At 39.4% G+C, this 17,893-nt stretch overlaps 1 protein-coding gene across 1 annotated transcript in view; it reads left to right on the top strand.

Annotated features, from left to right (window-relative positions):
• The window catches only part of GRM8 (glutamate metabotropic receptor 8), an 822,068-nt gene that overhangs the window by 652,419 nt on the left and 151,756 nt on the right, over nt 1–17,893 (top strand). The window contains exon 8 of the mRNA XM_066362590.1: nt 5,904–6,040. Coding sequence (XP_066218687.1) covers nt 5,904–6,040 — 137 coding nt within the window. The remainder of the gene's footprint in view (nt 1–5,903; nt 6,041–17,893) is intronic.

The following is a 17,893-nucleotide window of genomic DNA, read 5'->3' as shown; positions in this document are numbered from 1 at the left end:
AGCTAGTGAGCTTTGCTCAAACCAGATGAGCCCGTGCTCAAGCTGGTGACCTTGGGGTTTCAGACTTGGGTCCTCTGTGTCCCAGTCTGATGCTCTATCCACTGTGCCACCGCCTGGTCAGGCTAGTTTTGTTTCTTGACTGTAATAAATACTTGATAAAATAAACTGGATAAGGAGAGGGAGAACATGACTAATTGAGATTCTGTTGAAAATTTCTCTTTCCTATGGCATTTTGGTCAAGGACTTAATATCTCATAAATTCCTTTTTCTTTCAAGGACACTAAGAATTTTAAATTAGCTGGCTTAATTTTTAGCTTTCGTATTTTTTTTCCTGCTTACCCAATAGTGTAGGTGGTTATGAAAAGAAAAATAGATAAAGTTTTATAGTAAAATGGAGGATGGAAAGTAATAAACATAACAATAAACTGAGTGGCTTATACTTATAAATATATTTATAACATTTGCACATAAAGGTGAATAAATTATTCTCCCATTGTTTTCTGCATTGTGGAAACAAGGGAATATAGACCAAGGAGCATATGTGTAGGCACTGGGATGGCTAATGATGATGATAGTTTCCATTTATTACATAGCTATTGCATGGCAGTCACCCACGAAGAGCCTTACCCTTGTAATAGCCCAGGGACATTGGGGTAATTATGCTCCCTTAACAGTTGAGAGAACAGGTGTAGTGAGGGTCACATGCCCAGATCATCCCAGTAAGTGTAAAAGCCAGAAATCAAACCCTAGTCCCTGAATTTCAAGGCTATGCATACTATTCCCTAGAACAATATTGAACAGAGCCAACATTTCACATAAAGTTTTCAATGGATGTATCATTATTCCTACATAGGCACTCTGAAGTGCTTGGTGTGCCTAGTAATAAAAATATAGTTTTCTCACGCATTTCTTACTGAACAGAAAATATTCTAGGAGATGTATAGACTCTGAGAGGGGTCCTGGCTAGTAAAACTGCCTCACAATTCCCTGTGTTTCCGTTTCTCCTGTAGGGCATGTAAATTCAAAAAGTATTTAAAAATTAATTGACTTCAAAGATTCTGAAATAGCTAAACTCTAGGATGGAAAGAAACAAAGCAAAATAATTTGCTAGAGCATTATATATATATATATATATATATATATATATATATATATATATATATATATATATAAATGCTCTCTCTATATATATATTTAGCCCAACCAAATATATTTGTTATATATCTTACTTGTGTTTTGTGTTTTTAGTAAACCATAATAAACGTGATGGATATATTGAGACATTTGTCATTTGGATTTTTTTTCTGAGCAAAGTGCCAATCAAATCTGTTTTTCAAGGTGACCACATTCAGTAAATGGATGAACTTTTAAATTTCTACTTGTAGAAATAGGTAAAAAGCATGACCCTTGGCTACTCCAAGGTGGTCTTTGTTACACAGACCACAGAACCACAGGGCGGCCATTTGAGAAGAGCCAAAATGCCAATGGAGCCAGTTTCTCATGTGGAAGGTTTGAAATGATTCATCTGCAAGCTTAGCTTGGGATCTGAAATCAGATTAGTGAGCAAGTTAAAAGAGCGGTTTCTAGCTTCACACTGATAATGTGAAAAGGACTGATTTAGTGTCTTTATTTGTGAATATAAAAGGTGAGAGGTGATGTAAGTGGAGTTCATAATGTTATGAGCCTATGTATGGATTTTCTTTGGATCATTAGTGGGTGTGTTTTCATGCTTTACTGTAATTTGTTGATTGCTCACTCAGTATTGAGCTCTGTCTTTGGTGCAGTGCCTACAAAGAGAAGAAATTTAAGGAGACTATAGTTTTGTGAGAGCAGCCCAAGGTCCACCCAGTGTTGAGCACCCAACAGGTTCTCAGTAAATATTTGTTGAAAAAATGTTTTGATTAAGTATGAACAAAGTGCACAGAGTGTAGCCAGTGCTATGATAGAGCAGGCAGGATGTGAAGAGGACTTGGGTGTCTGCTCAAGGTTTCTGTAAAGTGAGCTTCAAGCTACATTGTGAAGAAATTTTATAGAGAAGACTGTTTAGGAGGAAAGGCACTTACAGAAAATAACATGCGCAGAGACAGAATGATGAGAAAGAGCATGATGAATTTAGGGAACTGGATTTTCAGTACATGCAGCATTGTGTTGAAAGACGAGAACAACGACCACTAAAGCTAACTTCAGGAAAGCCACATATGCTAAAGGAATTCTTATGTTCTCTTATAGACACTGGATCTCCAACATAGCATTGCCATAAAACAGTAGAGGAAATAATAGTTAATGCCTATAAAATACTATAGGCCAAATATTTTATGTATGCTATTTTAATCCTCATATATTCTTCTGAGATGGGAATCACTATTAGCCCCTCCCAAGGATAAGAAAAGTAAATAACGGTGAAATTAAGTAACTTACCTGTGATCATAGCTCTAATAAGAGGTAAGGGAGTTGGAATTTAAACCCAGTGATCTGGCTCCAAAACCCACACTCCTACCAATTTAGGATATTGCCTCTTAATGCAGGGTCTGATTTATTGTGAACTGCTATTAATAGTGATATTTGAAGTATCAAAGTTGAACATACGTTATTTTTTTGATAATATAGCTCTTATTCACTGGCTTTTCATTATACTTTCTCAAGTTGGAGAAAGAGGTGTAGAAATGGGGAGATGCTAGGGATCATGTATAATTTAGAGTATGTTTATGAGAATGTGTTACACAAGTAGCATTCTTCCATCTTGAGTACCATAAGGATGAAAAAGACTGAGACTGTTGCAGGAGACAGAGAGTCATTCAGTGAAGGATGTGACAACACTAGGGTTTTAGTTAGAGAAAATAAAATGTCCCTTATTCGTTGGGCATCATACATCAGGATTTTTTTATTTTATTTTATTTTATTTTATTTTTCTGAAGTTGGAAACCAGGAGGCAGTCAGACAGACTCCCACATGCGCCCAACCGGGATCCACCTGGCATGCCCACCAGGGGGCGTTGCTCTGCCGCAATCAGAGCCATTCTAGCGCCTGAGGCAGAGGCCACAGAGCCATCCTCAGCGCCCGGGCAAACTTTGCTCCAATGGAGCCTTGGCTGGGGAGGGGAAGAGAGAGACAGAGAGGAAGGAGAGGGGGAGGGGTGGAGAAGCAGATGGGCGCTTCTCCTGTGTGCCCTGGCCGGGAATCGAACTTGGGACTCCCACACGCCAGGCTGATGCTCTACCACTGAGCTAACCGGCCAGGGCCCATCAGGATTTTTTGAAATAACCTATCAATGTCAGAAATTGTTGATGATGTTAATGTGAAATTCATAACTGATACGTATTTTTTTTTTCAGGAATACCTTTCCCATTTGAATTTCCATAATTCTTTGTCTAGATATCACTTAAAGAATTTCAACATGTTGTCTATTACTTTGCATTGGTGTTTACTGAAAATACATATGGGGTGAATAATGATCCTATCTAAATACCTATTGTTCAGTGCACTTGACAAATACTTATCTACATAATTTTCAATAAGAGCCCTGGGGAAAAGCATCTGTATTGTCCCAGTTTTCCAGACAAAGGAACTGAGGATTTAAAGGTTAACCTTTATTAACTAGGATTGGTCAGGTATGGCAAGTGGGTTTCCTCCTGAGTATCTAAGGAGGAGCTGAGATAGTTCCAATTGCTTGGAGAGCTCCTATTTCACTGTCCCCTCCCCCAGTCCCTCATTTCTTTCTTGATTTATAGATTAAGTAACTTCCCATATGAACTATTCATAATAATAATTAAAATGCATACAGCTCCTTTAGGACTTGAAATGTGTTCATATTCATTTTGAAGTCCCTATGTGACAAGTGAAGAAAAAGAGACATGCACAAGTTGTGAAAATGCACAGGGAGGCGGAGTTAACATGGACATGCCGCCCGGGACTCTCAGAACACGGTGCTGTCTTTCCAAGCTCTGCCATCATTTGTGGCCTTGGCAGTATGGCCAATACCAGTCACCCGTGGTCTCATCAGACACTGTTTACCTTTTAGGAAGAGTCAACAGAGGATATTAGACATCTTTCCAGTCAATACGAGGAGAGTACCCTACTTGCTGCCGTGTGACTCCGCTTGTTTATTTGACACCGTCTTAAGTCATCCATCCATTTTGTTTGACAAGTTAAATATTGTAGAATGTTGTGATTATTGGCTCAAGTTAAAAGCTCTACAGGTAGAATAAGAAACTCATTGTAAGATGTAAATATACAGAGTTGAGATATACAATGATTGGTAGTACATATTTTTGGAGAATAAAATGTAGAAAGAGAGTGAGAAGGGAACCCTTTTAGGATGGTACAGAAATGAAATCGAGTATGCTGTGAGGAGAAATTCAGGGCAGAGGGCCTGCTGAGAGAAGACAGACATGAAGAAAAGGGATTGGAGGCAGGCGAATTTGTCGAGGTAGCACAGAGTAATCCAGCAGGATGGGGCGGCAGGGAGGCTGATGGGAAAAAGGGAGTTTTATATAGATAGCGAGGCTTCATGGGACAAGAAAGCATTGAGGATACGGATCCTTTTCTACTCTTTTTTTTTAAAGGGCTCTCATTTTATTTTCTTAGATTAAAAGAAATTATTGATCTTTAGAGAGAGGAGAGAGAGAAAGGTATTGGGGGAGGAGCGGGAAGCATCAGCTCATAGCTGCTGCTTCTTATATGTGCCTTGCCTAGGCAAGGCCATGGTTTCAAACTCGGGACTTCGGCATTTCAGATCAAGGCTTTATCCATTGCACCACATCACAGGTCAGGCTCCACTCTTCAAACCCATGATTTTGTAAAAGTTAATAAGAGGGAGAGTAAAATTGAGCAGCAGCTATTTAAAAAAATGTAGTCCTGGCTCAGTGATAGAGCGTCAACCTGGCATGTGGAAGTTTCAGGTTTCATTCCCGGTCAGGGCACACAGAAGCAACTGTCTGCTTATTCCCCCCTCCCCCTCCCCCTCCCCCTTCCCATTCTCTTTCTCTCTCTGTCTTCCCCTCCTGCAGCCATGGCTCGACTGATTCTAGTGCATTGGCCCTGGGCACTGAGGATGACTCCATGGAGCCTCTGCCTTAGGTCCTAAAAATAGCTCTGTTGCAAGCATCAGCCCCAGATGAGCAGAGCATCTGCCCCAGATGTGGGTTGTCAGGTGGATCCTGGTCAGGGCATATGCAGGAGCCTATCTATCTCCCTTTCTCTCACTTAAATTAAAAAAAAAAAAGAGAGAGATGAAAACATCCAAGGGAAATGGGCATTTAGATGTATTTCTTGCATCCTGCTGCTTTGAACCAGGGGGACTTTTATGATCTGAGCAGAGTGGAGACTTCCCAGTAATCACTTTTTCGCCCACTGAGTGGTCTCCGACAGCAGCCTACATGGATATACTCTTGGGAAGAGGTAGGAGAAGCAAAGGCTTAGAAAAGAAATCAAATAGGGCAACTGCTTCAGGACAGAGCTCAGCTCAAAGTCCAGTCCACCTGCAGGGGATCTGGCTGGGTTGTTTTCCGGCCATACTTTGAGCTGCTGTTTATCGTCCCTAATGTACAATAGCTGTTATACCTAAATACATTTACACTCTTCTTTATCAACTGTCATTGTCTGTAGCCAGTCTTGAATATTCAGCCCATCAACTTTTATTTATATAACTGTTAGGCCTAACTGGGACACTCATCATTTACTTCCTTACGGGCACAATAAAGCATGTCTTCTTCCTGTACTTATGTCTGAGCGTCTTTTTGTGTAAGAGATATTATGCTATCAAGAATGACCTTGCATGGATTACAATCTTCATATCTCTGACTATGCACCATATATTTTCATCAACCATTCTTTCTTAGAGAAAAATAAGCCCGGTGGACTATCTTGCTGAGGCTTTATTAATGTTGTTTTCTAAACATCTATAGGTAGTGCTGGGACACCTGTCACATTTAATGAAAACGGAGATGCTCCTGGACGCTATGACATCTTCCAGTATCAGATAACCAACAAGAGTACAGAATACAAAGTCATCGGGCACTGGACCAATCAGCTTCATCTAAAAGCAAGTATCATTACAAATGTACATTAATGGGTATTGTTCTCAAAGAGGAACACTTGACTTTGAAGTATACAACTTCTGTTAGAATACATTTCCTTGTAAATACATTTTTTTTTGTATTTTTCTGAAGCGAGAAGTGGGAGGAGGCAGACCGACAGACTCCCTCACATGCCTGACCGGAATCCACTTGGTATGCCCACCAAGGGACGATGTTCAGCCCATCTGGGGTGTTGCTCTGCTATAATTGGAGCCATTCTAGCACCTGAGGTGAAGGCCATGGAGCTGTCCTCAGTGCCTGGGCCAACTTTGCTCCAATGGAACCTTGGCTGCGGGAGGGAAATAGAGAGAGAGAGAGAGAAAAGAGAGGGAGAAGGGTGCAGAAGCAGATGAGTGACCTGGCCGGGAATTGAACCTAGGACTTCCACATGCCAGGCTGACACTCTACCACTGAGCTAACCTGTCAGGGTGTAAATACATTTTTAAAAATTGTATTGCCCTGGCCGGTTGGCTCAGTGGTAGAGCGTCGGCCTGGCGTGCAGAAGTTCCATGTTCGATTCCTGGCCAGGGCACACAGGAGAGGCACCCATCTGCTTCTCCACCCCTCCCCCTCTCCTTCCTCTCTGTCTCTCTCTTCCCCTCCCGCAGCGAGACTCCATTGGAGCAAAGATGGCCCGGGTGCTGGGGATGGCTCCTTGGCCTCTGCCCCAGGCTCTAGAGTGGCTCTAGTCGCAAAAGAGCGATACCCTGGAGGGGCAGAGCATCGCCCCCTGGTGGGAAGAGCGTCGCCCCCTGGTGGGCGTGCTGGGTGGATCCCGGTCGGGCGCATGCGGGAGTCTGTCTGACTGTCTCTCCCCATTTCCAGCTTCAGAAAAATACAAAAAAAAAAAAAAAAAAAAAAAAAAAAAGAATTGTATCATGTGATTCAAACTTCCACTTGAAAATGTTATGGAAAGTCTTAAATGTTTGTAAAGAAATCTGATAATTGTAGGGATTTAATGAAAGATCTCATTTTTCTAAAAATTGGCTATATGTAAACTATAAGGCTGGCTGGTGGTTGTGGCTGTGCAGGTTCACATTGGATTCAGGAGGATGGTAAAGGAACTGTGGAGCCAGAGGATTGTGGGCCGTTCCGTTTCTTAGTCACACTACGGCGGATGAGCAAGCAGGCCAGGAAGACCGCTTCTCTCTCTCTCAGGGCTGATGAGCAAACTGGCCGGGGAGCGGGGAGTGGGGGGAACCTCTTCTCTGTCAAACAATGGCCCCTCCCAGTGGAGGCAGGCAATCTGCAATCTACAATCTGCCACTCTGAGGGCAAGCTCCTGCAGTCTCATACCCATGAGATGCTGCCCATGCTCATGCACCAATCAGGCAAAGTGCAAGAGGGCAAGCCTAACACACTTGTTTGCCGAACATATACTTAGGAAAATTTGCTTTTTTCTGAAAGACTGCCTTGTTCAAGTCTTTGTATACTGTGTGTGGTAGAGAGTGGGTAACAGAGTATGCCATGAATGATAAAGCTGGGGCTTAAAAACAGTGTATTTCATCTTTGCCACATCATCAGATGAGACCTTCCGGCTACATCTGATTGATGAAAGTGAGTCATGATCTGTATTGACATTCCCTCTTTCATTGGCAACACCAGAGAGAGTGAATGTACCCAAAGTGATATTTATTATTTAACAGCCCTTAGAGCTGCTTGCTGTCTCTCTCACCTCAGCTGCTGTCAAGGCCCAAGGCCATGTGAGGACAACTTGGATAGACCAGCCTGAAGCAGGGTCCCAGGGCCTGGGCGTGATGCCACACACACTGGGCATTTGCCTGCCCAGGTGTCACACTGCCGTGGGGCCCTCTCTTCTCCTGCTGGGAGTTAGGTAAGGGGAGGCCTGCAGATGGTGGAGGGGAAAGGAATCTCTTTAGATGTGCCTGATTGGTGGGAAACCCTCTAGGGGGCTCTCCTAGGGAAGGAGTCTTCAGGGACCTTGAAGAGAGCTGTCTCAGGCTGGCACTCACCAATCATAACGGGCTCTGGAGCAGGAAGTCAGTCCTGAACTTGATGGGTAAGGGAGGCCTAGGAAGTCACAGAGCACACGGCTGCTGGTGGTGGGGTGGCATGGGAAGGGCACGGTGCTTGGAGCAGTGTCTTTTTACCTCTGGGTAAGGAATTATCTCACATTTGAGCAGCCATTGGCACCATACCAGTGCTTACTGGCTTCTTTGGGTATAGAATAGGGAGCTGCCCTTTAGTCTTAGCTAAGGATGGGCACTCTTTTGTTCAGTATCTCTGCAATATCTATAGTATAGGACTACTTGCAGAAATCGAGTCACTGAGGATTGCTACAACAGTAGTGTGTTCTCTGTAGGCAGTAAGATTGTCAAAATGTTTCAAATGCACTAGGAGTATATTCTTCTATTGTTCTATTGTTTTAATTTGTATTCCACTTTTTCCTCTATTGAAAATATCTCCTCTTCTTGATTCTCAAAGCTACCATAACATTGTGAGAGTTGAGTTCATTTCCTAAATCAATAATGAAGCTCATTTCCTAGCTGTAGCTTATCCTAACTAAACGGTGAAGCATGTGTCATACTGAGGGTGGGAGGAAGATCATTCTTGTCTCTGTGTATAACATGTCACGGGCTTTCATATGTTTGAACACACTCAAAACATATGAATTTAGTATTTAACAGTTTTAATTCCAGATGTTCTAATATAGTCCCTACAGAAGTATGTTGACACAGCACAGAACCAAAGTTCTCAGAAAAGAAGCAGATGATGAGAAATAATAAAACTAGGTATTTATGATTTATTGGCTCTGAAATGACTTCCTTACACTTAGCACAGTTCTACATTGAATAATGTACAAAGATAACTTCTATTTAAACTATTGCTGCATGATGTATGACCATATATCTAGTTTACTATGTGTAGCAGCCTCATCACACATCTTATCCATTGTTCGGCAACCCAAACTAACATTTATCCAAACACATATTTAATGACTCTATAACTTACTGTCATCAATCTGAAAACCAATAGCTTTTTGGCAAAAGCCCTTTTGAAAGTGGACCTATATGAAATACAATAGACATGACAATAAAATTCGATATGGGCTAAAATGTGAAGATACTTTTTATCTGACTTTCATGAATGCCAAACTGCCTGTTATAGTTTTATGATTAGAGCTTTGAAAAACTAAATCAAATGGTTGAAAAATACGTGTACAAATCTATAACACTATGATACCTAAAATAATTATATACACATACAAGTACACATACACACACATCTCTCTATATCTGCATGATAAATTTATTATAAAACTGTATATTAAATCACAAGCTGATCTTTTATATACATTTAATGGCGCATGAAAGTTTTATGTTTATTATTGTGTTAGCGTTCATAAAACACATCAAAACCATATGTAAGAATTATTTCTCAAGCATGGTTATGATCATTTATAACTGCGCTTGCTTTACTGAAGCAGGGAGAATGAGACCCTGAGAAGAAAAGAGAGTAAATTAGACTGTGGGGAGAGGTTATGTCAATCCTGTTGAATTCCGAAATTTATCATGACAAACTAAATATTTATCCCTGGGAGTTGGCTCAGTCACCTGCTTGAAGGTAGAGGAGCGGGATGCTTAGAAAATGAACATTCTATTAAAATTCTGCTTAGAACTTGGGCAGGGCACCAAACAAATTCTTTGCCTTCATTATTAGTAGCACCTACCTTCTTTGGTGGTTAAGAATTAAATGAATTAATGAAATGAAGCTTTTAGTTCAGAGCCTGGCACACATTAAATCTATAACTATTATCTGTTACTAATTCAGTATCTCGTGATTCTGTGTGGTCAGTATGAGGTCTGATAACATGCGTGGTCAGTAGGGAAGTGAAGGGCTTTATCAAAAGAGGCTCTTGCTTTCTGAAAGTTTGCTTTAGAAGGTTTAGAGAGGGCTCTGGCCAGTGGTTCAGTGGATTGAGCATTGGCCTGATATGATGTCCTGGGTTCAATTCCTAATCAGGGCATATAGGAGAAGTGACCATCTGCTTCTCTCCCCCTTACCTACCTCCTCCCCTCCCACAGTCAGTGGTTTAATTGGTTCGAGGGTGGTCCCAGATTTTGAGGATAGCTCCATTGGAATGTGACAGCCTCAGATGCTAAAAATAGCTTGGTACTTGAGCATCAGCCACAGACAAGGTTGCCTAGTGGATTCCAGTTGGGCTGCATGAGGGAGTCTCGCTCATTATCTCCCCTTCTCTCACCTAAGCAAGAAAAATAAATAATTAAATAAAGTTCAGAGAGAATCTCCATATTTCAAATGCTGACTTTTTTCCCCCATAGCTCATGGTCTCTGCCCATCTTTAATATTGCCCTTAATGCTTCAGAAAATCTATCTGCACTTGAAAAGTCAACTTTATGTAAGATAAATACATAATTTTGTTTTGTTTTTTAAAATGGATTTGATAAGTTTATTTTGTGCACATTATCTGTGCTAAGTATTGGTCCCTCCTCTCCAGGAGCTCACAGTCCAGAGGGCAGATAGACCCTCACATCAGTAATCGTGGCGCAGTGAGACAGGTGCAATTACAGAGATGTGTACACGGTTCTGCAGGGGCGTCACAGAGAGATGTTGCTAATCTGGCCTGATTACTGGTGGGGCTTGTTCAGGGACTTGTACTCTTCCCATATAGCAATCTCTTCTTATTCTATTAAACCAGATTTACAACAGATTTCAAACTCTCTATGGTAAACATTTATCGGCCAATTATTGGACTAAATTCTGCTAATTTCAAGGAGCCAATTTTTCTGGCTGAATTCCACCATAGGATAATTTCATACACAGAGAGTGCAGAATTAAGCATATTTGAGCACAACAAACAGGCTCTGAATATATCTTAGTGGAATGAAAGCTTTTTTTTTTTTTAAAGAGACAGAGAGAGAGACAAAGAGAGGGATAGACAGGGACAGACAAACAGGATCAGAGAGATGAGAAGCATCAATCATTAGTTTTTCATTGCGCATTGTGACACCTTAGTTGTTAATTGATTGCTTTCTCATATGTGCCTTGACTGCGGGCCTTCAGTAGACTGAGTAACCCCTTGCTTGAGCCAGCGACCTTGGGTCCAATCTGGTGAGCTTTTTGCTCAAACCAGATGAGCCTGCGCTCAAGCTGGCGACCTCGGCGTTCCAGTCCGATGCTCTATCCACTGCGCCACTGCATGGTCAGGCTGAAAGCATTTTTAATACAAGTAGGTTATCCTTTCCTTTGTCCTAGAAAATCATGATGCATTTTAGTTTTTCCAAAGCATCATCTTTAGCATTTCAAAGATTATTGTGGTTTTTTTTTTTTTTTTTCACTTTTTTGGAACTAACATATGTTCTTCATTGAGCGATTACTATCAGTTAGTCTAAATTGTTTATTTTGATTTAGGGTTTCTATTCAGTAATCTCAGTCCATGCATGAAAGGCATATTGTCTACCCAGAGTGAATTTGAGCGATTAGGTCTCTCCAGTTTGTTAGGCTGATTTTCTCGAGACAGGTGGTCCTTATTAGTGATTATAGAACATATTGGAACCTAGAGGTTCAGAGTAAACATCAAAGCCTGAACAGAGGAGGAGGGCCCATATGCTGCTTTGTGTCCACAGGGACAGGGTGTATGGAAGTTACTGGATGAGACTAAAATAACTCTCATGGCTCACATTTTTACTTTTTGATTGAGAGCCATTTTCTTTTTGCATTACTATAAGAATGAGGCATATTTTTTCACTTCTTTTGTTTTCTTCTCTTTTTATTTGACTAAATAATTTGAGGCTAACTAAGAATGCAAAAGGATAGTGACTTCATGAGTGCCCAGCCATAATCATTAGGGGCACAGTGTCCATTGGAAAGGTTGCTTTGAAGATGCAGGTCTTCATTAACCTTGATTTAATTGTTGAGTGGGTCATTCCATAGACTAGTGTAGTTCTTGATAAGGTACTGAATTCTGAGCTTCAGTTTTTTTCATATGTCAAATGGGTATAACTGAGCATACTTTAAAGAGTAAATGCATTATAATATAGTGGTCAAGAATAAGACTTCAAAGTCAGAAAGATGATGTTTGAATTCCATCTTCCCATTTATAAGTCTTACAGTCCTGGGCATGTTATTTTTATATATCTTGGTCTCAGGTTCTTCATCTACATGGAAACAATCATAACTACTTCGTAGAGCTCTTGGGAAAATTAAAGGAAATTGCATATACAAACATCCTAGAACATTGTCTGACAAGTGTTCAGTGTTAAATGAATATGGTAAATGATAGTTTTGCTGTTTTGCCATTAAAACTTACTACAAAGGACCAATAATAGATATTTAAATCTGAAATACCATGTTCTTTTCTTTGTTTGTCTTGATGTTCTGAGTAGAGCGTAACTTTAAAGAGGTGCGCATACACCATGACAACTTGTCTGTGCATATACAATAAATCCCAAGTATTTTTTGGGGGGGGGTATGTAAAAAATGGGCTCCATGATTGTAATTATTTGAAGACAATGAACAAAATTTCTGGTGAAATATACCCCCATTAAATCCATCTTTTCTATGTACCTGTAGTATAGTATTTATAACATGATATTTTAATTGAATATACTTGTTTACCAAATATGGCCAGTTAGATATATGCTATTTTATCAACTATCTTGGAATACAGAAGTGGAGAATTTCTGAGTTTCCTCATTTACCTCATGTGTTTACTATTTTGGATAAACAGCCAAAGATTTTAACCAAAATCATGACATGCATTAAAATTTTATAGAGGAACAGTTTTCCTATAGTGAAGGATATTGAAATAGTCTTAAAGTAGGACAGAATTGAAAGGAGATATAACAGTGCTTAAGGGGGTCTTGACCTTTCATTTGCTTTGACTCTTAGGAATCATGCATCTTCTCTTTGCCTCTGTTTCCCCATTTGCAAAATTGTGTGCATTTGAAAAGCATTCTTTCATATTAATACCAGTGCACATAAAAAATAGTCAACCCTATAAGACAAGCATTATGTATAAGGCTCTCTTTCCTACAAAATATGAATGTGAAGTCAGTTTCCTGAGACCTTTCACTACATTGCAGTAAGACTCAAAATGCACTATAAATGTTTTTATACTCTATTTTGAAAATACTTCCTTCTGCTCCCTTTCCTTGTTATAAGCTGATTCATTGTCAAAACTATAAATTTGTTTATGAGGTACAAATTTATGTTTTCAAAAAAATTTAAGTTTTGGTTTAATACTTTTATAAATGTTTATGAGAAAACAAGCCTTTGGTAAATTTATATTTTTGACCCATTGAACAAATGTCAAAATGATTAAATTTTAATTATGTTCTTACTAAGCCAAGAGTAGGTGTTCAATACCTATTTGTTGAATACGTTATTAATAATATGCTATTTTCTAAATACTGACTGAATATGGAACAATGATCCAAGATTATTGATTAAAGAGTAGATTACTTGTACACCAATTATTTATTAATTGACTAGTCTCTGCCAGGCAGGATGCTGGATCTTTGAGGAGTACAAGGTTTAATAAAATAAACGTCCAGATATCAAATGATTTACAGTCTATTAAAGGCAATGCTGTACTTCAATTTAACTGCAATAAAAGCATAATTAGGCAGGTACAGACTAAAGAATAAACTATAAATTCAGAAGACATAATGGTTACCTCCAACTTGGGGGACTGAATAACATTTTTTGACAGATGAAATTCAAGCTGGATTTTAAATTACTTTGGTGGCCAGAAATGGTTGGAAAAGTATATAGGCCATGAAAAAAGCACCTACTCCTCCATCTATCCATTTATCCCAGTATAAAGTGCCTCCAATGTGCCATCCCTTTACTGAGTACTGGAATGGTTTAGATGTAATTTAGATTTATTCCCTAGAGTTCATTCCTGAATGAGTAGCAGATTCCAAGGACATGCCTATCTGCATCCTTAAAGCCTCCAACTGTGTGCCTTTATTTTTGTCAATTTTAAACGCACATTCAGGGGCAAAGCTCTGCCCACCAGGGGGCGATGCTCTGCCCCTCCGGGGCGTCGCGACCAGAGCCACTCTAGTGCCTGGGGCAGAGGCCAAGGAGCCATCCCCAGCGCCCGGGCCATCTTTGCTCCAATGGAGCCTTGGCTGCGGGAGGGGAAGAGAGAGACAGAGAGGAAGGAGGGGGGGTGGAGAAGCAAATGGGCGCTTCTCCTATGTGCCCTGGCTGGGAATCAAACCTGGGTCCCCCGCACGCCAGGCCGACACTCTACCGCTGAGCCAAACGGCCAGGGCCGCACATTCTTATTAGCAGAGTAGGATCAGTGTTTCCAAGGAAGTGGATTCTATCTCATTCTTAAGGCTGGAGAATTGGGGAGCCATTTTGACCTGTTTCTCAATATCCCTGAGGGCATAGGTTGGGAATACCCTAAGATTTGGATGACCTTATAGAAGTGTGACATTCAGAAGTCCCCTACCATTCATATTCTTGCCTGTGTCATTTGCAGAGCTCCCTACAGTCTGTAGAGCTTTATAGTTGCCGAGTAGCTTCTGATGCATATCTTAAGTAAGCAGGCCCACTCTGCTTACACCAGGACATCGTAATGCCAGCTGGAAGTGCATTGATAAAGGGGAGGACTGTTACCTACATTTTTACAGGGAGGAAAAAAGGGCACAGTTTATTTATGGAATGAGTGTGATCCTCAGTGCCCAGAACAAAGGACAATCTGAGCAGAGGACATCATGGGGAATGAGGAAAGATGGCTTAAAGCTAAATTTTATAGCATCTCAAATATTATGAGATCACATATTGGTATTCTGTAGACTACAGTGAGCTTTCTGGTAGAGATAGGCTCAGCTTTAAACTCCAGGGAAACCTGTCTGACAGAAAAATGTAGATTGGCTGGAGAAGAGGTTGTTACGTTACTTTAATAGGGGCCATAATTAAGAATTAATTTTTCTTTTGTTTTATTTAATTGTTTGACAGATTCTCTCAGCCTTATTTATCCATATACTTGATTTGTGCCTTATTTCCATAAGATATTTAAAAGGACTTATATGTTCATCATGGTAAGATCGCCAACCAAACAAATAAGTGAAGAAATTAGGAAAAAAGAATAGAGTTAATAAATTTTAGTTAGTAGTCACGTGTTACTTTATCATCAATGCTTACAGTCAATAGATTCATCTAGGCTGTTCAGTAGAGTAAGAAATAATCATGCTACTATTTTAAGAACAAAAAATTATGTCATATAAAATATGACTTAATCTGATTAGAAACTGAGAAGTCAGATTCAGTTATAAGGATCTATTTCAGCACAGGCTCTTGGGATAATTTAATAGCATCTGGGGAATCTAGTAGAGCATTAGTATCAGGGAAGATATAAGTAGGGCATTAAAAAACTGTCATTATTAATGAAAAATAGGAAAAGTCACAAGTGCTTGATTAGTTATTTCAATAAATAATAATGAAAATGACAGAAAAGTAAGCTTAAAATATGATAAAGGTAAAATTAGACAAGGCAAATCAAAGAATGTGGTATAACTTTGAGAAGAACATAACATAGAGTAGAAAATGCCTCTATACTAATATCAAAGAATGGCACAGGAAATGAGGACTCTGGAGTTTTGTCTAGTTATGAAATGGTAATAAATGATATATTCATCTTTTTCTTTACTTTGGGAGAAATAAAGTAAGTGCAATTTTAACATGGTGACTAGGATAAGTAAGATTCAAATAAGGTTATAAACATGAAATTATACTTTAGAATATAAGAGTAACTGGTAAAAGATCATTTCTTTGTGGTAAGCTTACTAACAAGTATGTGAACCCTATCTCCTAGGGTACTTTTAAAAAGCTCAATGGACATATCAACATTATATAAAATCTACAAGGATGAGAGAATTACAAAGGAGATTAAAGGGTATTATATGCAAATGAACTGTGTAGCTCAGTAGCTAATAAGAACATACAACTATTATAAAATGTTATTGACTGAACCAAAAGTTTGACATGCTATCTTTTCCCAAAGCTTCCACTAGTTTAAAAAGAGAAAGTAGAGCCAGAGCTGGACTTTTCGCCACTCCTTACCATTCACTGAGGTTATGTATCCTTATCTCCAAGTGAAGTTGCAGAAATGCACAATTGTGTATAAACTCAGCGGTTGAGACATAAAAGAATGTTTTTTTCCTTCAGATCTATAAATAAATGACAGAGAGCTATAACAAGGACACAATGACACAATAAGGACACAGAAAAGTGCTAAATTTTACTAGTATTTCCTAGCCTTTATTTTTTTACAAAATCATTTTTAATTAAACTTACTACTTTGAGATAATTGTGGATTCACATGCAGTTGTAAGAAATAATAAAGAAAGAATCCATGTCCCTTTTACCCAGTTTTATTCTAATGGTAACTTCTTTAAAAACTAAAATCTGGTATACAGATGTGTTGTAGAATTGTGCACCTGAAACCTGTATAATTGTATTAACCCATGTCACCCCAATAAATTCAATTAAAAAATTTAAATGAAAATTAAATAGATACTTTTCTAAGGAAAACAGATACCTGGCCAACAGATATACAAATAGATTCTCCACATTACTAGTTATAATGGAAATGCAAATCAGAATCACAGTGAAATACCATGTCACACCTGTCAGAATGGCCGTTATCAATAAGACAAGAAATCAATCACAAGTGCTGGAGAGGATGTGGAGAAAATGGAACCCTCACACACAGCTGGTAGGAATGTCAATTTCTTTGCTGTGATAGTACATTATAGATTTTTTTCTTCCTATTTTAATATTTTAATTTAAATTTATGGGGGTAGGTAACATTGTTTAATAACATTATATTAATTTCAAGTAAACAACTATTGTGCGCTCTCCGTCAGAAGCTTCGTCTCCTTCAGTCACCTTGTATTTGATTCCCTTTGCCCTCTTCATATTCCCGCTGCTCCTCCTCCTCTGGTAACAACCATTCTGTTGTGTGTATCTGAGTTTTAGTTTTTTTCTTTTGTTTGTTCATTTGTTGCTTTGTGTTTTCTATCTCACATATGTGTGAAAGCGTAGGGTTCTTGTCCTTTTCTGTTTGATTTATTTCACTTAGCATTACACTTTCAAAATGCATCCATGTTGTTATAAATAGCAATATTTCATCTTTTTTACAGAGACAGAGAGAGGGATAGATAGGGATGGACAGACAGGAACGGAGAGAGATAAGAAGAATCAATCATCAGTTTTTCTCTCTTTTTTAATTAATTAATTAATTTATTTATTTTTTACAGAGACAGTGAGTCAGAGAGAGGGATAGACAGGGACAGACAGACAGGAACAGAGAGAGATGAGAAGCATCAATCATTAGTTTTTCGTTGCGCGTTGCAACACCTTAGTTGTTCGTTGATTGCTTTCTCATATGTGCCTTGACCGCGGGCCTTCAGCAGACCAAGTAACCCCTTGCTGGAGCCAGCGACCTTGGGTTCAAGCTGGTGGGCTTTTGCTCAAACCAGATGAGCCCGCGCTCAAACTGGTGACCTCGGGCTCTCGAACCTGGGTCCTCTGCATCCCAGTCCGACACTCTATCCACTGCGCCACCACCTGGTCAAGCTATTTCATCTTCTTGATGGCTGAGAAGAATCCCATTGTATATTTGTACTACAGCTTTATCCAATCATCTGTCAAAGGACACTTGGGATGTTTCCATGTCTTGGTTATTGTAAATAATGCTGCAATGAACATAGGGGTACATATGTCCTTATGAATAAATGTTTTAAAATTTGGGGGATAGATACCCAGAAGAGGGATTGCTGGGTCATATGGTAGTTTTCTGAGTAAATAAAAATACT

Source organism: Saccopteryx leptura, chromosome 2 (assembly GCF_036850995.1).
Source record: "Saccopteryx leptura isolate mSacLep1 chromosome 2, mSacLep1_pri_phased_curated, whole genome shotgun sequence".
Classification (NCBI taxonomy): domain Eukaryota; kingdom Metazoa; phylum Chordata; class Mammalia; order Chiroptera; family Emballonuridae; genus Saccopteryx; species Saccopteryx leptura.
The sequence above is the reverse complement of the archived record's forward strand: the minus strand, read 5'-3'. Positions and strand labels throughout refer to the sequence as shown.